The sequence below is a fragment of the Rattus rattus genome, chromosome 8 (genome assembly GCF_011064425.1).
Source record: "Rattus rattus isolate New Zealand chromosome 8, Rrattus_CSIRO_v1, whole genome shotgun sequence".
Taxonomy (NCBI): Eukaryota; Metazoa; Chordata; class Mammalia; order Rodentia; family Muridae; genus Rattus; species Rattus rattus.
Genome location: NC_046161.1, coordinates 17,578,374 through 17,600,353, shown reverse-complemented (window position 1 = coordinate 17,600,353; position 21,980 = coordinate 17,578,374). Strand labels below are relative to the sequence as shown.

The 21,980-nt window shown below is 47.8% G+C and overlaps 1 protein-coding gene across 2 annotated transcripts in view; it reads right to left on the bottom strand.

Moving 5' to 3' along the window:
* The window catches only part of Slc44a2 (solute carrier family 44 member 2), a 35,155-nt gene extending 26,182 nt beyond the window's left edge, over nt 1-8,973 (bottom strand). For both annotated transcript variants that reach the window (XM_032909619.1, XM_032909620.1), the window contains exon 1: nt 8,854-8,973. In XM_032909619.1, coding sequence (XP_032765510.1) covers nt 8,854-8,884 — 31 coding nt within the window. In that variant the 5' untranslated portion in view covers nt 8,885-8,973. The remainder of the gene's footprint in view (nt 1-8,853) is intronic.
* Nucleotides 8,974-21,980: the final 13,007 nt, after the last annotated feature.

The following is a 21,980-nucleotide window of genomic DNA, read 5'->3' as shown; positions in this document are numbered from 1 at the left end:
CCTTGCTGGCAAGTTGATTCCTTCACCAGCATTAAAGCCTATTTCTGGATTTCAGGATTCCAGCATATACAGAAGACCAGCTAAGACGTCCCGCCTGGAGGACTGAGCAACTACTAGACTCCCGGATTTCCATTCACAGCCAGCCATTGTTGGATTAGCTGGACTGCAGCCTGTAGATCATTCTAATAAACCTGTGGAGGCTTGACTGTGCTGGGCTCAGGGAGCGGCACTATTAGGAGGTGTGGCCTTGTTGGAGGAAGTGTGTCACTGTGGGCGTGGGCCTTGAGACCCTCTTCCTTCTGCCTGCTTTGGGATCAAAATGTTGAACTTTCATTTCCTCCTGCACCATGCCTGCCTGGATGCTGCCATGCTTCCACCTTGGTGATGGTGGACTGACCCTCTGACCTGTAAGCCAGCCCCAATTAAATGTTGTCCTTTATAAGAGTTGCCTTGGTCACGGTGTCTCTTCACAGCAATAGGAACCTTAATTAAGGCAATATTTAGATAGATAGATAGATAGATAGATAGATAGATAGATAGATAGATAGACAGACAGACAGATTATTTCTGTAAGGTCTGTTACTCTAGACTCTAGAAAATCCTGATTAATACAGCCTCCATAAAATCTGGCTGTAGCCTGTCCCCTGCCCCAAGACAGGGTGTCTATGTAGCCCTGGCTTGTCTCGAACTCACAGAAATTCACTACCTCTTAGTACTAGAAGGGTATTTTCTTAATTAGTGAGTGATGGGGAAGAGCCCAGTCCATTGTGGGTGATGCCACCTCTGAGCTTGTAGACCTGGGTTCTATAAGAAAACAGGCTGAGCAAGCCACAGGAGAGCAAACCAGTGAGCAGCACCCTTCCATGGCCTCTGCTTCAGCTCCTTTCTCTAGGTTCCTCCCTAGTTTAAGTTCCTGACTTGCCTTTCTTTGGTGGACTGTGATTCTGGATATATAAGCCAAATAAAACTCTTTCCTCCCCAAGTTGCTTTGGGTCATGGTGTTTCATTAAGGCAGTGGTAACCCTAACTAAGACGATCCCCAGTGAGGTATAGGGGTGTGGATCAGTGATAGAACTCCCTAGAATCCGCCAGTGAGGGGCCGAAGGCATGGCTCTAGGAAAGAGCATTTGCCCCCCATGTCAGTGGCCCTCAGTTCTATCCCTAGCATCATGGGGAAACTTTTTCTCTCTCTCTCTCTCTCTCTCTCTCTCTCTCTCTCTCACACACACACACACACACACACACACACACACACACACACACACACACACACAGGGGGGCTCACCTGCCTCAGATTTCTTCCAGCAAGAAAATCACCACCACATAAAACCCTGTGACCTTGGATCAAACTGGGAGCTAACTCTCGTTTTGTATAACTTACATGGTCTATGGTCTACAGCATGGAGTTAAGAGCAAAAGTAACCAACCAGACCCAGATCCAGGAAGAGGCAGTGGGGGCTGGGGAGAGGGCAGCAGCTAGACTGTGAAGTCAGTGGAGGGAGGTCCAGCCAAGCTGGGCATGAGGGCTCATCTACCCAAGCACACCCGGGGTGGGAGATAAGGGAACCGACATAGGCAGTTTGCCACGATGCTTTTGCCGGGACATCCAGTGGCACCCTGCCCCCACAACTTCCAAACACTGTCTAAGTCAAGGGCTCCAGTGTCCAAGGCTTCGCCTACACAGATACTGCCTTCCCAGAAGTCTGGGCCTGGCCCAGAGAGATTTTGGCTCCTCAGACAAGTTCTTCTGACAAGGCTTTGGGGGCAGTGCCCATGCAGTGAAGGGATAGAGTTGGGTCTGGTAGCTGATGCCTGAAATTCCAGCACTTGGGTAACCGAGTCAGGAGGATGGTAAAATGAGACCAGTTGAGAATGCTGAGTGAATTCTAGAGCAGCCTGAGTTTACCTCTAAAAATAAAATAATGAAGTAAACTAAACAATTTATAAATTAATTAGTTAAAAACTGGGCATAGAGGCACACGCCTTTAGTCCCAGCAAAGGCAGGCAGATCTCTATGAATTTGAGGCCAGCCTTGTTCTATATTGAGTACCGGGACACCCAGAGTTAAGTAGAGAGACCCTGGCTCAGAAAATGAATGAATGAATAAATAAATATAATAAAGGCTCACAGGTATCACTGGTGGAGCCCTGGCTTTGTGTTCATAAATTAGAGCACTGGCTTTGGTGAATCCTGAGGAAGCTGGGCTCTTTCCCACCATCGCATCAACTGAGCGGCGTGGTGCTTGTCTGTCACCCCAGCCTTCAGATGGTGAAGGGAGGCAAGTCAGGAGCTCAAAGCAAGTCCTGTGCTTTCAACTGAGTCTGAATCTGAGTGTGAGGGCAGCCTGGGCTACTAAAGACCCTGTCATAGCACATACAGACACTTCAATATAGGTCTTAAAAACACAACAGTCAAAAGACAGAGAGGAAGGAACCACTTTTACCCTCACTTCCTCCCCCAGGCAAGTTCTGAGTATTTCCCCCTTTCTCTCCAGATGCTGTCTGCAGGCCACAAACCGAACACATCTGTAACCCACTGTCTCCTAAGCTCCATGTGTTTGGTGCTAGGATGAACCACAGGAACGTTTACTGTCTTTGAGTCTCACCCACACCTGGAATCTCACTGCCCACACTATTCCCTCCTGTCCAATTCACAGGGTAACAGAACTACATATTATTTCTCTCCAGCAAGTCTAACCTCCTTCTTGGATAAGGCTACAAAGTAACCTATTTAAAGCTTGTTTAAATTAGACCTATTCTTTTTATTTTATCGGAGTGTCTTGCCAGCATGTTATCTCTGTGCAAAATGGACACGCCTGATGCCTGCAGAGGTTAGAAGAGAGAACCAGGTCCCCTGGGACTAAAGTTAATGATGGTTGTGAGCCACCACCTGGGTTCTGGGAACGAACAGCCAGTGCTCCTAACCACTGAGCCATCCCTCACTCCAGTATTTCACTGAGCACAGCTTTTACAGAGGACCCTTTCCCAGCACCACATGGTGGCTCACAACCACGTGTAACTCCAGTTCTAGGGGACCCAACACCTTCTGACCTCTGCACCTACGCAGACATGCAGGCAAAACACCCATACATATAAGACTAAAATCATAAGTCTAAAAAGACACAGATAAGGAGGAGTCCTGGGGAAATGGCTTAGTGGGCAAAAACCTTGGTTGTGCAGACCCCAGCACCCACATAAAAGTTGAGGGTAAAAACTGTAACATGCTTAGGCACAGACACTGTCTCTGAACATAAGTTAGAGACAACAAGCAAACTCAATGCCAGGCCAGATGCCCTCTGCATTTCTCTCTCTCTCTCTCTCTCTCTCTCTCTCTCTCTCTCTCTCTCTCTCACACACACACACACACACACACACACACACACACACACATCATCATCACACAAACACAGTAAATATATTCTTAAAAACTTAACGAAAGTGGCAGGGCAGTGGTGGCCATGCCCAGCACTAGGAAAGCAGAGGCAGGTAGAGTTCAAGGCCAGCCTGGTCTACAGAGCAAGTACCAAGACAGCCAGGGCTACACACAGAGAGAAACCCTGTCTCAGGAAAAAAACAAAAACAAAACAAACAAACAAACAAACAAAACCCCAACTTTATAAAAGTGAAAACCTTATAAAAGTGGAAACTTAGGCTGGAGAGATGGCTCAGCAGTTAAGAGCACTGACTGTTCTTCCAGAGGTCCTGAGTTCAAATCCCAGCAACCACATGGTGGCTCACAACCATCTGTAATGGGATCTGATGCCCTCTTCTGGTGTGTCTGAAGACAGTGACAGTGCACTTATATATAATAAATTTTAAAGAAGTGGAAACTTTACACCAGGTGTCAGCTTGTGGTCTCCACATATGTACACATGACCGCACATGTGGGGCACGTGGAACTGTGTCACCAGACAAAAACCCCAGCAATTCTCATCATTGAGAACGGTAGTTATTTGAATTTGTTCCCAACCCCGTTCCTGCCTTGGGGCATGTGACCATGACACTGTACATGAGGACCACGGCAGCATTCAAACACCTCAGTGGTGAGGCAGAACTCGGACCCTCCCTACACACACCCCAAAACTTGTACACACACACACACACACACACACACACACACACACACACACACCCATATATCCATATGGGAGGATATGGCTGCTGGGGAAGGAGAGACATTTCCTCAGTGCCGTGACCATTGGTGAGAAGCTAACAGCCCTGAGCCCCTCACACACACTGTGTAAGTACCCCACCACACACTGGATCACACATTAAAAGATAGGAAAGTAAAAGGGGGTTTGTGCATCTGTACTCAGGAGGCAGAGGCAGGCAGATCTCTGTGAGTTCAAGGCCAGCCTGGTTTACAGAGTAAGTTCCACTGTTACACCTGTCTTGAAAAAAAAAACAAAATCAAAGGGGGATGGGGAGGGTAGTGGGGGAAGATCTGTTAGAAAGATCGACCTGGGAGGGGTGAGAGGGGATGAGGGGTGACTATGATTCAAGTACATCCAGTGTGCTATAAAAATAATCATAACGGGGCTGAGCAGAAGGCTCAGTAGTTAAGAACACTTTCTGGGCCCTGACCCTCTAGAAATCACTAGGTAGACCAAGCTGGCCTAAAACTCTCAGAGATCTGCCTGCCTCTGTCTACCAGTGCTGGAACTAAAGATGCACACACCACACCCAGCGTGTATTTATCTTCACACCTGTGCACGTGTGAGGTATGTGTGCCTGCGTTTATGTGCACCATGCCCTTGGAGGAGGATGAGAGATCCTACAGAGTTGGAGTTACTAGCGGTTGTGTTCTGAGTTTGGGTGCTGGAAACCAGTCCTCTATTAGAACAGGAAACTCTCTCAAATACTGAGCTCCTAGCCTTACTTTACCCACCGATGAATTCTAACCTTCCTACCCCTGCCTCCTGAGAACTGGTGTGCATGATCACACCCCGTCCATGAGGTGCTGGGGGCGGAGCCTGGGGATCCATACATCCCTGGCAAGCTCTGTGCCAGTGGTACAATCCCCAGCAAAGATGTCTGCTTATTAGCCAGGCTTCACTGTGTGTTACTCTGCTTTGGATCCTAGAACCTTTGCCTGCTCATGCCAAGGCTGGGCTGGGAGGAAGGCCATTAAGGACGCCGGCCAGGCCCTGAGCCATTTCCCTTTCCCGTGGAGCTGCCATCTTCTTCCAGATTCATGTAATCTACCAGGAAAGGTGCTTCCTGCCCCGCCCTGCTGGGTCATGCCTCACTATTTACCGACATAGGTTTGCCCGTCCATTAGTTCATAGAAAAACTCCACCCCCCATGCCACCAGCCCCAGGGATATCTGAGCACACAAGGCCTTCCCACATATCACTGACAATGTGAGTCCAGCCAAGCATGCAGGCACATGCCTGTCACCCTTGCACATAGGAGGTGGAGCAGGATAATAAATTGAGGGTCATCCTGGGCTAGGTAGTGAGTTCAAGTCCAGCCTGCACTACATGTGATCCTGTGTCAAAAACCTAGCAACCGCTAGTCCTATGCATAATTGTGCAGTTTCAGAGAGGCCACCCGCTCACCCAGTCTCACAGCGTGTAAAGATCAGAACCTTAACCAGGCATGGTTGTGCCTTCATCCCAGAAGGGGCAGGGGCAGAGAGGGGCAGAGGGGCAGAGAGGCAGGGGCAGAGACAGGCAATCTCTGAGTTCAAGGCCAGTCTGGTCTACAAATCGAGTTCTAGGACAGACAGACAGACAGTAAAATCCTGAAACCATGTCTCAAAAACCAAAAAGATCAGAACCTTGATTCAAAGCTGGATCTGTCTAAAGCTATCCTGTAACAATCTCCTGAAGCCATTCCCATTGGTCACAGTGAAGAATGGAAAGTCACTTACCACAGGATTAGCCATTATGTCCATGAGAAAGCTGACATTGGGCTATAGAGTGCTTACACATATAGGAAACCTTGGATATTTTCCCCCCAGTGCTTCACCAACTAGGCCCGGTGGTGAACAACTATCACCCCAGAATTTAGAGGGCGGGGCGAGAGGAGCAGTCATGCAGCTACATAGTGAATTTAGAGAGGAAGCTTAAACTGTTTTGCAGAAATGTTCTGGGGATGCGTGTGCAGTCCAGGTTTTTTCATTTTGGTGAGATGGACTAAGTTTCAGGCAAAACGAGGTCCTTCCCATAGTAAGGCCTGGTAGCCTACAATCCCAGTCTTGTAAGGGCTTGAGGTACAAAGATGGGATGACCAAGGTCAAGGCTGTCTGAGTTTCCCTTCGAGAGAGAACCTACCTCACAAATTTGCATGCTCAAGGCCTAGGTTCAAGCCTCAGTATCCATAAAGAAAGGGAGGAAGGGAAGGGGGGAGGGAAGGAGAGAAGGAGAGAAAAAAGAAGAGAGGAAGGAAAAGAAAAGAAAAGAAAAAAGAGAACAAAAGGGGTTGGGGATTTAGCTCAGTGGTAGAGCACTTGCCTAGTAAGCGCAAGGCCCTGGGTTCGGTCCCCAGCTCCGAAAAAAAGAAAAAAAAAAAAAGAGAACAAAAAAATTCCATTTGCGGGGTTGGGGATTAGCTTAGCGGTAGAGCGCTTGCCTAGCAAGCACAAGGCCCTGGGTTCGGTCCCCAGCTCCAAAAAAAAACCAAAAAAAAAAAAAAAAAAAAATCCCATTTGCAAGCAGTCAGGCAGGGTGGTCCACCTGGATGTGGCTCTGGAAGCCAGGTAGAACCAACGTCCTTCACAGGAGTTGCCTGAAACACACTTGTTTCACGTCATCTCACCTGACCAGCACACGCCAACCTTCACTTCTTAAAATAGACCCTAGTGGCTCTTCCACACATAGCACCATGTCCATCGCTCTACAACCTTAACAACCTACAATTACATGTTCACTCCTCCTCTTGCGGTCTAAGACTTCCTCTGCTCGGTGGACTGCTGCGTTCCCAGTCAGATCTTTGCCTGTAAAAGATTCATTAAATTCTAGGGGGCCTGAAATTGGAGGGAGGGGGGGGTTTGCTGAGCAGCAGAGTGGGATCTAGGTTCAACCACTTGCTGAACATGGCTGAGGCCTTGGCTTCCAGTCACTGCCGCCTGCTGAGCAAGCGGTTTTTTTTTTTTTTTTTTTTTTTGCTTTAAGTTTCAGTCTTAGCGCTTGCAGAGCCCTGGGTTCCATCCCCACCCACACATAAGCACCAGTGCTTTCTGAGCATGAGTGAAACCATTTTAGAGTCAGTTCTTGTTAAACACGAGCCAGGGTCCTAGCTTTTCAACTCCACTGCTTACTGACCATGCCCAGCGAGTCCCCAGTTTCCTTCTCAGCACAACGTACAGCTCCCCTCAGCCTCTCCCCACAAAAAAAACAGTCCCACCCCTTGGCCAAATTGAAGCCTGGGAAATCATATCCTTGCTCAGTCTGCCCCACTCTTATTCCAAACAGACCTCAAGAAGACCAAAGATTCTCTTAGGTTTGCCACCCAAGCATACCCAGGCTCCCAGACTAAGCCTCCCACACCAGAGACAGCCAGCGGCACTCAAGAGTTGCACAGCAACTCCACTGCCTGAGGCTTCAGACTGGAAGACCTTCTGGAGGTCTGGGGCTGTCCCTTAAAGGCTAGGTCCTGCTACCTTCCTTTAGGCCAGGAAGGGAGTGTCTGGGATCTGTCTATTCTTTTTTTTTTTTTCTCCCCTGAGGGCACAGTCCCAGGAAAGAGAAGGAAAGCTCAGAGAGAGCCTACTTAGCTCTTCTAGTTATTTTTGAACCGTTTCCGGCCCCCTCCCCAAGACTCTAGAGTCTAGCAGTTTCCAGGAAGTTCCCATCACACAAAGTGGTATATCGGGGGAGGGATAGAGCCCCTCCGCCATAGTCTCAGCCATGCCTCTTAAGGCTTGTGGCAGATTTAGGCCCAGGGAACCCAAAATAGATAAGAGGAAGGAGGCTCAGAGTTCAACACCCGGTCCGTGGGAACCCGGAGTCGGGTGGGGTGAGAAAGCCGCATCTTGGCCCCACCCCCAGCTCCAGCTCCAAGTGACAGAGGCCACCCTCAGGCCTTACTGAGGTCCGAGTCTCCTGGACCTTAAAATTCCAGGCACCTGCGACAATCAGAATAGGCAGGTAAAGTTTCTACATTGCTCCCCGCCTGATCCCGGAGTCGGGTGGGGTGAGAAAGCCGCATCTTGGCCCCACCCCCAGCTCCAGCTCCAAGTGACAGAGGCCACCCTCAGGCCTTACTGAGGTCCGAGTCTCCTGGACCTTAAAATTCCAGGCACCTGCGACAATCAGAATAGGCAGGTAAAGTTTCTACATTGCTCCCCGCCTGATCCCTTATCAAAGGCACTGCTCCCTTATCAAAGGCATCCTCGCGTTGGGCACCTAATTCCAGTTATTCGGGACTATCAAGCCTTGCCTCAGTTTCCCCATCTAGTCTTAAAGCTTGGCGTCACTACTTCTGGATGTAAATTGCGAAGACGTGGGGGACGTTGGAGTCTTAAGGAGACGGGACAGGAAGCGAGCCCACACCCCAGGCTAAGATCTCCGTGCATCCCCTCCCCCGCCCATCATCTAATCCTCCTAGATAACGGGACCTCCAGGAGAGGAGCATGCGCCATAAGTCCCGGCCCATAGCTCAGGAAGGGGGTAAGCTTGAAGATCCCCGAAAAGAAACACGGGGGGAAGGGGGGACAACGTGGGCTAGGGCCAAGCGCTCCGGCTGAGCCAGCGCGGGATGCAGAGGCCTGAGGACGCGGACAGAAGGGCCTTCGTCCTGCCTGCAGCCACGAGCGTTTTGTTTTAAGGCTCTCAGATGTCGCCCTTCCTCAAAACCCCCTCCTTTCCAAGTCCGCACAGGCGACCTACAGGCCGGAGGCTACTCCTACCATAGACTGCGTCCTTCCGATCGTCCTCCATGGCCGCAACCGAGGGGAGCTGAGTCCGAAGCCAGAGGGACCCCAACCCAAGCGGGCGGGAGACACCGCGCCTCAGGCCCCGCCCTGCCCCGCCTGCCCCCGCCCCCAGCGCGCCGCCTATGGCAGTCCCCCGCCACAAGGGGCGTGGCCAGGGAGGGGCGTTGGGGGCAGCCACCTTCTTGTTTCCAGTCGTCTGTCTCTGTGGACTCCTCTCTGTGAACAATTAGTGTGTTGCATCTGCTTGCCAGTCATTTTTGTTGTTGTTGTTTTGTTTTGTTTTGTTTTCGTGTTTTTGTTTTTGTTTTTGTTTTTTTTTGAGACAGGGTTTCTCTGTGCAGCCCTGGGCCTCCAACTCAGAGATCCGTCTACCTCTGTCTCCCTAGTGCTGGAATTAAAGGTGAGCTCCACCATCACCGGCAAGTCAATCTTTGTCAGGGTTCTGAGCACTGACCGTGAACTAGCAGATGGAGAAAAAGTTGTCTTCTGTTCATTCATTCGATTGGCAAGGATTTGAGAGTTTGAACACAAACTGGGAGGGAATAAAATAGGAGGAGCGGAATGTTCCTTGGCAGCCAGGCACGGAGGTTTATGACTTTAATCTTTCAATGCCAGCACTGGGGAGGCAGAAGCTGGAGGATCTCCTTTAGTTCTCTGCCAACCAGGTAGGGCTACATAGTGAGACCTTGTCTCAAAAAAAGAAAGAGAGAGAGAGAAAGAAAGAAAGAAAGAAAGAAAGAAAGAAAGAAAGAAAGAAAGAAAGAAAGAAAGAAAGAAAGAAAGAAAGAAAGAAAGAGAAAGAGAAAGAAAGAAAGAAAAAGAAAGAAAGAAAAAGAAAGAAAGAAGAAAGAGAGAAAGAAAGAAAAGAAAGAAAGAGAGAAAGAAGAAAAGAAAGAGAAAAAAGAAAAGAAAAGGAGGAAGGCAGGGCTGGAGAGAGATGGTTTCTTGGCTAAAAGCACTGGCTGCTTTTCCTCAGGACTTGAGTTCGGTTCCCAGCAACCACATCAGGAACATACATACCTGTAACTCCAGCTCCAGGGAATCTGATGCCCTCTTCTTACCTCCACTCAACGTGTGCCTGGGTGCACACACATACACACAGATAGAGAAAAACAAAAGAAAGCAAGCAGTCAAGTGGCATAAAGACGAAATCCCAGCCATGTTCATCCCAGAATGTTCTCACCTGCCTTGATCCTGGAGAAGCCGTGGGAAGTAAAGTCTTAGATAATAATCATAAAAAAACACACAGGCAAGCACAGACATACAAACAAAAATAAATGAATTACTCTTCTCTTTTTAAAGATTTTTACTTATTTTATGTATGTGAGTGCACTGTAGCTGTCTTCAGACACACCAGAAGAAGGTTTTGGATCCCATTACAGATGGTTGTGAGCCACCATGTGGTTGCTGGGAATAGAACTCAGGACCTCTGGAAGAGCAGTCAGTGCTCTTAACCGCTGAGCCATCTCTCCAGCCCCCAATGAGTTACCCTTGAAGGTTGCCTTTTACATTGTATTGCTTTTATTTTATGGGTATGTGTGTTTGGCTACATGTATGTTTGCACTCCATGTTCATTCAGTGCCCTCAGAGGCCAGAAGAGCGATGGATCCCCTGGAATTAAAGTTATAAGCAATTGTGGACCATCGTGTGGATGCTGGGACTTGAACTCAGGGCCTCTACAAAAACAGCCAATGTGTTTAATTGGTGAGCTACCTCTCTGTCTTAGATAGGGTTACTCTTGTTATAACGAAACACCAAAGGCAACCAGAGGAGGAAAGAAAGGGTTTAGTTCACTCACGGTTCCATGTAACGGTTCACCAACGGCAGTGAGGGTGGGAACCTGGGGGCAGGAGCTGATGCAGAGGCCATGGAGAGGTGCTGGCTTGTGCCCCAAGGCTTGCTCAGCCCTTCCACATCAATCACTAAGAAGCTACCCTACAGGCTTGCCTCCAGCCCATCTTGTGGAGACATTTTCTAAGTTGAGATTCTCTCCTCTCTGATAACTCTAGCTTGTGTCCAGTCATAAAACCAGCCAGTACACTCACTCCCCAATACAAAATAAATCATTTTTAAAAGTTTTTTATTGTGGTGGTTGTTATTGGGTTAGATGTTTTTGTTTTGTTTTGTTTTTTTCAAGACAAGAGTTTCTCTATGTAGCTTTGGCTGTCCTGAAGCTCAAAGAGATATCCCTGCATGTGCCTCTGAGAGCTGGGATTAAAGGACTGCACCACCACCACCCATCATCATCATCATCATCATCATCATCATCATCATCTTTATATTAGAGACTGAGCCTCCCTGGGGTCCTAGCTGTCCTGAATGTTGCTATGTAGACCAGACTGGGAGAGATATCCCTTCCTCTACCGAGTGCTGGGTTTAAAGGTGTATGCCACCATGTCCACCCTGAAAAGGAAGTTTTGAAAATAGCTGTGAGGGCACAGGAGAGATGGCTGCTCTTCCACAGGTCCCGAGTTCAATTCTCAGCAACCACGAGGTGGCTCACAACCATCTGCAATGCGATTCGATGCCCCCTTCTTATGTGTCTGAACATAGCCACAGTGTACTTGTATATATAAAACAAATAAATAAATCTTTGGGGAAAAAAAGAAAGAGAAAAGCTGCAAGTGCAGAGAACACCTGTCCTGAGAGGGGTGGGTGAGAGGGGTAGGTGAGAGGGGCGGGTGAGGGGGGTGGGTGAGGGGGGTGGGTGATTGAAGAGTGTGGGTCTGAAGCCAGCATGGGCAACAGGCTGCCTCAGCCTGAAAAGCTAGTTGTGGTTGCACGCTTGGGAGGCAAAGGCAGGATGCTCTGTCTGAGTTCAAAGCTAGCCTGTTTTATATAGTGAGTTCCAGGACAGCCATAGCTATGTAGAGAGACTCTGCTTTAAAATATCAAAGAAAGGAAGGAAGGAAGGAAGGAAGGAAGGAAGGAAGGAAGGAAGGAAGAAAGAAAGAAAGAAAGAAAAATAAAGAAGAAAAAGAAAAGAAAGGGAGGAAAAAGAAGACAAAAAGGGCGTGGGGGGGTGGTCAGGCCCACTGTCCCACCATCCACCTGTAAATACAGGTCTGGGTCCCTGGAGCTTACCAGCCAGTCTATCTGACTGAAGAGCTCCAGGTTCACTGGGAAACCTTGTCTCGGAAGCTGAAGTGGAGGGGCTGGAAGTTGCTCAGCTGTCAAGAACACTGGCTGCTCTTGCAGAGGACCAAGATTCGGTTCACGACAGCTACATGGCTGCTCGCAACCACCCATATCTCCAGTTCCAGGGGATTCTGACGTGCTCTCTTTACCTTCCTGAGCACCAGACATACAATCACAAAGGTAAACAAAAAACCACTCACATATGTAAAAATAAACTTAAAAATCTAAAACCAGGGGCTGGAGAGAGGGCTCAGTGGTTAAGAGCACTGACTGCTCTTCCAGAGGTCCTGAGTTCAATTCCCAGCAACCACATGGTGGCTCACAACCATCTGTAATGGGATCTGGTGCCCTCTTCTGGTGTCTGAAGACAGCTATAGTGTACATATACATAATAAATAAATCTTGAAAAAAAAAAAACTAAAACCAAACCTTAAAAAGCTGGAAAGCGGGGTTGGGGATTTAGCTCAGTGGTAGAGTGCTTGGCCCCGGGTTCGGGTCCTCAGCTCGGGGGCTGGAAAGCAATACAAGAAACCTCTAGCTTCTCTCCACACACACACACACACACACACACACACACACACACACACACACGCATGGGAACAATTAGTGACAGAGAAGTCCCTTGGGAGATACGAAACAATTCACATATTCAAACTAAATAGAGTGCGATCTGAGACAAGAAGAGTAATTTCCAGGAAGCATGAGCTAGTGGGGCTTTTTGTTTTGTTTTGTTGTTTTGCTTTTTGAGATAGGGTTTCTCCATGTGGCTCTAGCTATCCTGAACCAGGCTAGCCTTGGACACGGAGATCTGCCTACCTCTGACTTGAGAAGGCTGTGATCAAGAGTGCTGGGATTAAAGGCATGTGCCACCACTGTCCAGCTGTGAGGCCCAATTAAAAAAGTGTAGCCAGGTTGTCTTAGGGTTTCCATGGCCATGAAGAGACACCATGACAAGGCAACTTTTTTTTTTTTTTTTTAAAGATTTATTTATTTACTGTATATGAGTACACTGTCGCTGTCTTCAGACACACCAGAAGAGGGCATCAGATCTCATTACAGATGGTTGTGAGCCACCATGTGGTTGCTGGGATTTGAACTCAGGACCTCTGGAAGAGCAGTCAATGCTCTTAACCACTGAGCCATCTCTCCAGCCCAAGGCAACTCTTATAAAGGACGACATTTAATTAAGGCTGGCTTACAGTTCAGACGTTCAGTCCATTATCATCATGGTGATAAGATGGCATGCGGTGTTGAAGGAGCCTAGAGTTCTACATCCTGACCAAAGGCAGCCAGGAGAGGACTATCTACCGCACTGGGCAAAGCCTGACCGTAGGAGGTCTTAAAGCCCTCTTACACAGTGACAACTTCCTCCAACAAGGCCACATCTATTCAGACAAGGCCAGGAGCCCTAATAGTGCCACTTCCCATGGGCCAAACACGCTCAAACCACCACACAGGTGTAGTAACACACACCTATCATCCTAGCACTTGGGCGATGAAGAAGGAGGAGCAGTAGTTCAAGGCTAGCCTCAGCTACCCAGGAGTTTGAGGCCAGCCTGGGGTACTTGAGACCCTGTCTCAATAAACAAAAGTTTTCTTTAGTCAGTGGAAGGTTTGAAATATTGACAGACATGATCTAAAATAAGTTCTAGAATGAGAAGTAATTAGTGCTGGAGAGATGGCTCAGCGGTTAAGAGCACCGACTGCTCTTCCAGAGGTCCTGAGTTCAATTCCCAGCAACCACAGCCATCTATGATGAGATATTTATGTAATAAATCTCGAGGAAATAAATAATGGTTAATGTTCAACGGAAGCGGGTTTCATGGGGCACCCAGGTGGCAGGAAACCGAACTGTGGTTCATTGTGTGGGTCGGGGTTCTGCTTCTTCTTAGTGCACATGTCATTTAAGAGTGCAGAGTGGGCACTAGCAAGATTTCTCAGCAGGCAAAGGCACTTACCACATTAAGTATGACAACTTGAATTCCATCTCCAGGACTCACAGGGTGAAAGAAAAGCTCAAACTCCTGCCAGCTGTCATCTGACCAACACACACACACACACACACACACACACACAGAGGTGCTGGCACACACAAATTTCTTTAAAAAATGGAAAGGAGCTGGGCAGTGGTGGTGCCTTTACCCCAGCACTCAGAAGGCAAAGACAAGTGGATCTCTGAGTTGGAGCCCAGTCTGGTCTACAGAGTGAGTTCCGGGACAGCCAGGGCTACACAGAGAGATCCTGTCTCCCCTCCCCCACAAAAGTAAAGGAAACAGTTAAAGTTGAAAATGCTTAAAATAGAGGAAGGGAAGAGGGCGAGGCTCTGTGGTACAGCGTTCGAGCTAGTATGTGTAAAGCTAGGTCCAGCCCCAGGTACCAGAAAGAAAGAAGACGAGAAAAGGAAGAGAGGGGATAAGAGGAGTGGAGTCACAAGGGTGTCTGGTAGTCTAGTCAGGGGCTGTATGGGCTGTGGAAGGAAGCGTAGAAGAGCACAGCATGGTGCACAGGACTTCTAGGCCATCCTTGGCTATAGCATGTATGTATGTATGTATGTATGTATGTATGTATGTGTATGTCTGTATATATGTATATGTGTATGTATGTATGTGTATGTGTGTATGTATGTTTGTATATATGTATATGTGTATGTATGTGTGTATGTATGTATGTGTGTATGTATGTATGTATATATGTATATGTATATGTATGTGTGCGTGAATGTATGTATATATGTGTGTATATACCTATATATATATGTATATATGAATATGAGAGCCTGGACCACATAGAACCGTCTCCAAAGTGTAAATAGATTCTAAGAGACGGCTCCACGTGGGAAAGCACTTGTTCTTGCAGAGGCTCCCACCTCAGATCCCTAAACCCATGTTGGATGACTCACAGCCACAGCTGTAACTCCAGCTCCCGTGAATCCAATGTCCTCCTCTTCTGGACTCTGAGGTCGCTAAAGTCAAAGGGATAAACACATATACACAAAAAATTATAATAAAACAAATAGTATTTTGAAGTTAAATAAATAAAGAGCCAGAGAGATGACTCAGAAACTGTGTGAGTATACACTACTGCTGTGGGTGTGTGTGTGTGTGTGTGTGTGTGTGAGAGAGAGAGAGAGAGAGAGAGAGAGAGAGAGAGAGAGAGAGAGAGAGAGACTACCATAGGCAGAAGAGTAACAATCCACAGGAGTCAAGAAAGATAGTTTAGTTTAGTTTAACGTGGGTCAGTAGCCAGTGTTGGTTCAAAAGGAGTCTGACCAGAGGAATTTATTTAGGCATATTTTAGGCACATCCCAAGTTGGTGAAAACCTTCCTGGTGATGATTAACTCAGTCCCATGAGCACAACAAAGCTTGAGACATGACTCCATTGCAACTCTGTGTAAAATACCTGTGACATCTTCTATTAAGATGGTTCCTACAGGGGGTTGGGGATTTAGCTCAGTGGTAGAGCGCTTGCCTAGGAAGCCCAAGGCCCTGGGTTCGGGTCCCCAGCTCTGAAAAAAAAAAAAAAAAAAAAAAAAAAAAAAAAAAAAAAAAAAAGATGGTTCCTACAGGGCTGGAGAGGTGGCTCAGTGGTTAAGAGCACTGCACTGCTCTTCCAGAGGTCCTGAGTTCAAATCCCAGCGACCACACGGTGGCTCACAACCATCTCTAAGGGGATCTGATGCCCTCTTCTGGTGTGTCTGAAGACAGCGACAGTGAACTTATATATAATTAAAAAAAAAAAAAAAAAAAAGATGGTTTCTACAGCCGGGCCTTTAATCTCAGCACCTGGGAGGCAAAGGCAGGCAGATTTCTGAGTTTGAGGCCAGTCAAGTCTAAAAGCAAGTTCCAGGACAGCCAGGGCTACACAGAGAAACTCTGCCTCACAAAACCCATAAACAAACAAACAAATAGGGAAATGGCTTCTATAGATGTGACATCTTTCATAACGATGGGTTTTATAAATCGACAAGATCAAGAGCTTGGTCTGGGGGAGGACCCAGTGTGGTTTTGGAGAGGTCACACAATAATGCAAAGGTCACATCTTCTCCAGGCCTTCTCTGCTGATAGCAAGCTATGCAGCCCTTGTATTCCTTTCTGTGAAGGAACACCCCCTGTGTTTAATGCTGCAGGCTGTGCATCTGTGAGCACAAGGATCTCCCTGTCTCCTGCATCTCAAAGTCTTTTTAAAAAGAGAAACTTACAGTTGTAATAGAGGCCAAGGTCAAATGGATCACTGCGTGGCTAGTCTGTTAGAAAGCATAGGATAGTTACAAGAATAGCTCACAGACAACCAGGGCACGGGGAAGCCATCTTAACCAAGATGGCCATCCACAGGTCACTTGAGGGACTTTGGCTTATCTCTTTAGTCAGACGGATCTCTTTAATTTGACCATCAATAGAATGAGAAAAACCTGACACATTAAAGTAACACACGCCAGGAAATTATTGACCGCCTAGGACTACACTTGAGCCACAAACAACCCAGAGTAGCTGTTGTCTGCCTATCTCCTGACTAATTTCTTCTCATACTTTTGCTGTCATATCAGCACTTGTACTAACCACAAAGGCCATTTCTGAAACCTCCCTTTGTATTCCAGTCTTCATTTCTGGGACCAAAAACAAACCCTTAGCAAAGCTCATCCGTCTTCTATAACAGGCAGTCTTTCTTTTCACTGTTTATTGCTTTGGAGACAGGGTCTCTCTGTGTAGCCCTGGCTGAACTCTCTCTGCAGATCAGGCTGGCCTTGAACTCATAGAGATCTGACTGCCTCCATCTCCCAAATGCTAGGATTACTAATGTGTGCTTTTGATCCTCCCTGACGGAAGGCATCTGTTTAGACTTTGCGTTGGCAGCTGGGAATGAGCGTGTAATGCAGTCTGCAAATGTAACAGCATCCTTTCTGGGTGAGTAGTACCAAGTCCCTGTCTCCATAAATCCTCAGCTTAGCTTATCTGTTGAGATGTCTCCTCTTGGTAGCTTCCTCCTTCATCTTCTGAATCTTCATTTGTGGTCTCCAGGAGGCTGCTCTGATTGGATGCATTGGAGCAAGGAGCCTTCTGGGACTTAGTTCATTTTTCTGGAAAGATATAATTCCCTTAATTACTTTCTAGATCTTTCCATTTAACACGTACTTTAGACTGTGCCTCTTTCAGGGCAAATGTTTTGGGGGATCCGAAGAAACCTTATCATTTAGAGTGAAAATATTTATTAGTCTGGGTTAGACCTCTGGGCCTCCCTCATTGCTCCCACAGAGAACCCAAGTTGGGTTCCCAGCACCCACGTAGGTTGGGTCACAAGTGCCTGTGACTCTAGCTTCTCTGAATCCAAGGTTCTTTCCTGGCCTCCCCACACACACTTGGCAATGCACACAAATAAACACATAGCGACTTTTTGGAGTTGGAAAGCCTGGAAGTGGTACTAGGATAATGATTTCTTAAATTATTATTATTATTCTTTAATCTTTTGTTTACAGTCCTGTTGTATCCCCTCCCAGTCTGCCCTCCCACTGGTCCTCATCCTATTCCTCCTCCCCTGTCTCCAAGAGGATGTCCCCACCCCCTAATATTATTTTTTAATCCTGTGTGTGTGAGCATTTCTCTGCACATGTGCACCTCGTGTATTCCTCCTGCCTGCGGAAGCCAGAGAGGGCATTGGTCCCTGGGAACTAGAATTATGGGTTGTTGTGCTGTGGGTGCTAGGAATTGAGCCTGGGTTCTCTGGAAGAGCCTTGACTTCCGAGCCATTGTCCAGTCATAAAAGCTGTGCATTTACAGAGCTGACTCAGAGTCAGGAGAAATTACAAGTTTTTATATGAACTCTTTATAACAACTTTCCAGTGTGGGGAAAGCCTCAGAGAGGTTAAGCAACTTCCGTGCTGTCACACAGTGAGCGTGGGGAGGAACAAAGACTTGAACTGCAGGAAGTGGGACTGAGAAGCCCACACCCTCTCCAAAGTTGTACTGCCAGACTCCGGGCGAATATTTTTTTTTGGGCAAAATGCATTTAGTAGTTTGATCCTATATGGCATTGGGGGTGCGGGTGGATGAAGAGGAAAGGAGCTTGGGAAGACATCACATGCGTGTGTACACTTGTGCATAAAAGACACAAACAAATAAATGGTTTTCTGAGAGACAGGAACCCAGGCAGTGTAGGTACAAAGGAGGCTTTGTAAAATGATTTATTTCACTTTTTGAGTGCAACTTTAATCCCAGCACTCAGCAGGGAGAGGTGAGCAGATCTCTGTAAGTTCAAGGCCACTCTAGTCTACAATGAGTTTCAGGACAGCCAGAGTTATAAAGAAAGACCATGCCTTAGAACGGTAAGAATACTTTGGGGGCGGGGTTGGGGATTTAGCTCAGTGGTAGAGCGCTTGCCTAGGATCATAAGGCCCTGGGTTCGGTCCCCAGCTCGAAAAAAAAAAAAAAAAAAAAAAAAAAAAAAGAATACTTTGGGGGCAGCATTTGGAACAGCATTTAGAACAGCTTCCTGCACTGACTTTTGAGACAGGGTCTCTACCTGAACCTTGACCTCCCCAGTTTAGCTATACTGGCTGTCTAGTGTCTAGACAGTTCTGGGAATCCACCAAGTCTCTACTGTCTGTCTTTTTCTGTGGGTGTTGGAGATCCAACCTCAGGATCCTAGGCTTGCAAAGCCAGCCAGCACTTTATCCACCAAGTGTTCTCCCCACCCCTCTGCCATAAAAGTCTTAAAATAGGGGTGAGGTGGGGCCCAATCAGTAATGAAAGGCACTTGCAGCCAAACCTGATGGTCAGTTCGGTTCCTGAGACCCACTTGTTGGAAGGAGAGAACCAAATCCCTCAAGTTGCTCTCTGACCTTCACAGGTGTGCCCTGGCACAGGTCCTCCCCCTAAACACTCCTCTTCCTCCACCCCCACTAAAGAAATGGGAAAAGGTAAACATGCTCTCTTTTTCTCTCCTCTTTCTCTCCTACCTCTCTTGTCTCTGTTGCCCCAATAAGTCTCTTCCACATGGAAAAAAGAAAAGATAATGCTTTAAAATAGATATTAGGGCTGGAGAGATGGCCCAGCAACCACATGGTGGCTCACAACCATCTGTAATGGGATCTGATGCCTTCTTCTGGTGTGCCTGAAGACAGCTACAGTGTACTCATATACAAATAAATAAATCTTTAAAAAACTAGATGTTGGAACGTGGCTCGAGGTTCTGCCTGCAGGTACATAGACTTGCCCCGTGGGACCCTCTCTGAAAACCAGGCTGTGGGGGCTGGAGACCCTGCCTCTGAGTTGAGAAACCAGGCCTCCACCTAGAAACAGTGCTAGTCTGGTCTTTTAAGTCATAGGTCTGGGCGCTGGGTGTTTTCTCTCTCAATAAAATGACATAAGGCCAAAGGAAAAAAAAAGGATATTAAAATACACTATACAAGCACAGTGTGGCAGGCAGGTGGTCTTCCCAACATTCAGGAAGTGGAAACAGGGGATCAGCAAGCAGTTCAAAGCCAGACCATCTAGAAACATCAACAAGCTGGGTGGTGGTGGTGCACACCTTTAACCCCAGCACGTGGTAGGCAGAAGCAGGTGGATCTCTGAGTTCAAGGCCAGCCTGGTCTACTGAATGAGTAGCCAAGGCAACACAGAAAATTCCTGCCTCAAACAACAAACAAACAAACACCAGGGTTACAAGCCAATTGTGGTAGGCGCCTGCTGGGCACAGGAACACCCAGGGAAGGGCTGTGTCCAGGACATAGAATGGGAAGTCAGAGGGACCTCTGCACAGAGAAAGACTGACACAAAGAGGGCAAATTTGGTGAGTGTTTTGCAATGAGGGGTCATGGCCAGGAAGAGGAGGGAAATCACTAAGTGTAGGGCCCTTGTGGTCAGCAAGAATCTGACTGATGGTTTGGAAGCCATAGGTGTGAGAGGGAGGGTGGGCCATGGGTGACCAGTGAATTAGACAGATTTAGAGGGAGGAGAAGGAGGCTGATAATTAGAAGCTGAGGTGGGGGGGTTGGGGATTTAGCTCAGTGGTAGAACGCTTGCCTAGGAAGCGCAAGGCCCTGGGTTCGGTCCCCAGCTCCGAAAAAAAAAAAAAAAAAAAAAAAAAAAAAAAAAAAGCTGAGGTGGGACATGGGGAGGGGAAGGACAAGGACAAGATATTTAGGACGAACTGGGACAAAGCCACCACTTCTGGGGGTTGGTGGCAGCTATGGAGCCAGAGTGGGTTGGGCTAGGCCAGACTGGGCTGGGCTGGCCGGGACAAGACAGTGCTAGTCTGTTCTCTGCCCCCGCTAAGGCTCTTGGTCTCATGAATTTTTTAGCTAAATAGGCCTTGAGTTTCAGATTCCAGGGCGCAGGGCCCAGGCTTCTGGGTTCCATTTACCATGTGAATGGATCTCAGGTCCCAAGAGAGTTTTGCTGGCTTTGTGCTGTGCACATTCAAGTCCAGAGGCCCGAGGACAACTCCAGACACACTCCCTCCACAGGAGCCAGCCACCTTTCTTTAAAATGATACTTAATTTATTTTTCGTGTGTGCGTGTAGAGGTCAGAGGATGACCTCCAGGAGTCGGTTCTCTCCCATTGGTCATGGAGCACCTGGAGACTAGACCCAGGTGCAGAAGGAAGCACCTTTGAGCCATTTCACCGACCACCCCCCATCCCCCACCTTATTTGGAGTTGTGTTTGGTTTTTAGTCAAGGCGACAGTCAGCCCTGGCCGACCTGGAACTGACTATAGAGATCTGCCTGCTTCTACCTGGAGAGTGCTGGGGTTAAAAGTCCCAGGGATCTGCCCACCCCACCCCCAACAGGGGTGAGCCCAGCCCAGGCTGCAGATAATCAGGAAGGATCCCTCTCCCATGAGCCTGTGAGTGGAGCCAAGCTAAAAGCTTGGGGCTGGAGCTCAGTTGGTAGATCATGGGCCTAGCACGCAAGAATGCTTGGGTTATAGCCCCAGCACCACATAAACTGAGCATAACCGTGGATTCCTGTGATTCCCCAGCACCGAGGCAGATAATGGTTTCCAGGCTGTCCGGAACTATATAATAACACTAATAACAAAAGCAGACAAACAAAACCGTTGGATGACTGTACCCTCTTGGAGCTAACCTTCGGGCTCCTCATCTTGCCAAGCGAAGCTATCAGCAGCTCTCTGGTTCCCTCAAACGATTATCCAGAAAATGATGGCTTAGTTTAGCGTGTAGAGTTTGCCTAGCATACCCAAAGTCCTGGGTTCCACGTTCAGGAGTTCAAGATGCTCCTGTGCTGTAGAAGGCTTGGGCTAGACGGGTTTGGTTTTTTTGTTTTTTTTTTTTTTTTTGTTTTTTTTTTTTTTTCTTTTTTCGGAGCTGGGGACCCGAACCCAGGGCCTTGTGCTTGCTAGGCAAGCGCTCTACCACTGAGCTAAATCCCCAACCCCTAGACGGGTCTTTAAAAAGGTTGTAGATGTGGTTATCTGTAGCGTTTCTTCTCGGAAGGTATTTATGACAAGTGTGAAGATTACACAACTACTAGTGAGGGTTAGGTGGAAGAGTTGGGAATTTAAGGTTAGTCTGTCCTATACATGGAGGCCCCGGTCAAAAACATTAAGGACTTGGGGTATAACCAGGGGCACAGTGCTAGCCTGGCATTGGCAATGGTGGACATTCCATCCCCCTAGGGCTGTAAAAACAACCAGAATAATGGAAGAGTGGCTTGTTAACCTGGCTGTGTGGTCCTGGGACTGACTGACTGTGCTCGGCTCGTAAGCTCTTCATACAGGCCCCACCTCTGCTTTAAGACAATTCCCGTGGGCGATTATCATAGCTGCTATCATAGCTCCATCTGGACTCTGGGCCTGATAAAGGTCGGCGGCAGCCACGATGCCCAAGCGGGCTTTGTCGCCCCCTGGCGGCCTCGCAGGAAACTTTTCTTCCACAGCGGAGCGCTATGCTTAGGCTTGAGTAAGGTTTGGAGTGGTTTTGTTTTGTTTTTTGTTCCCCCCAACACAC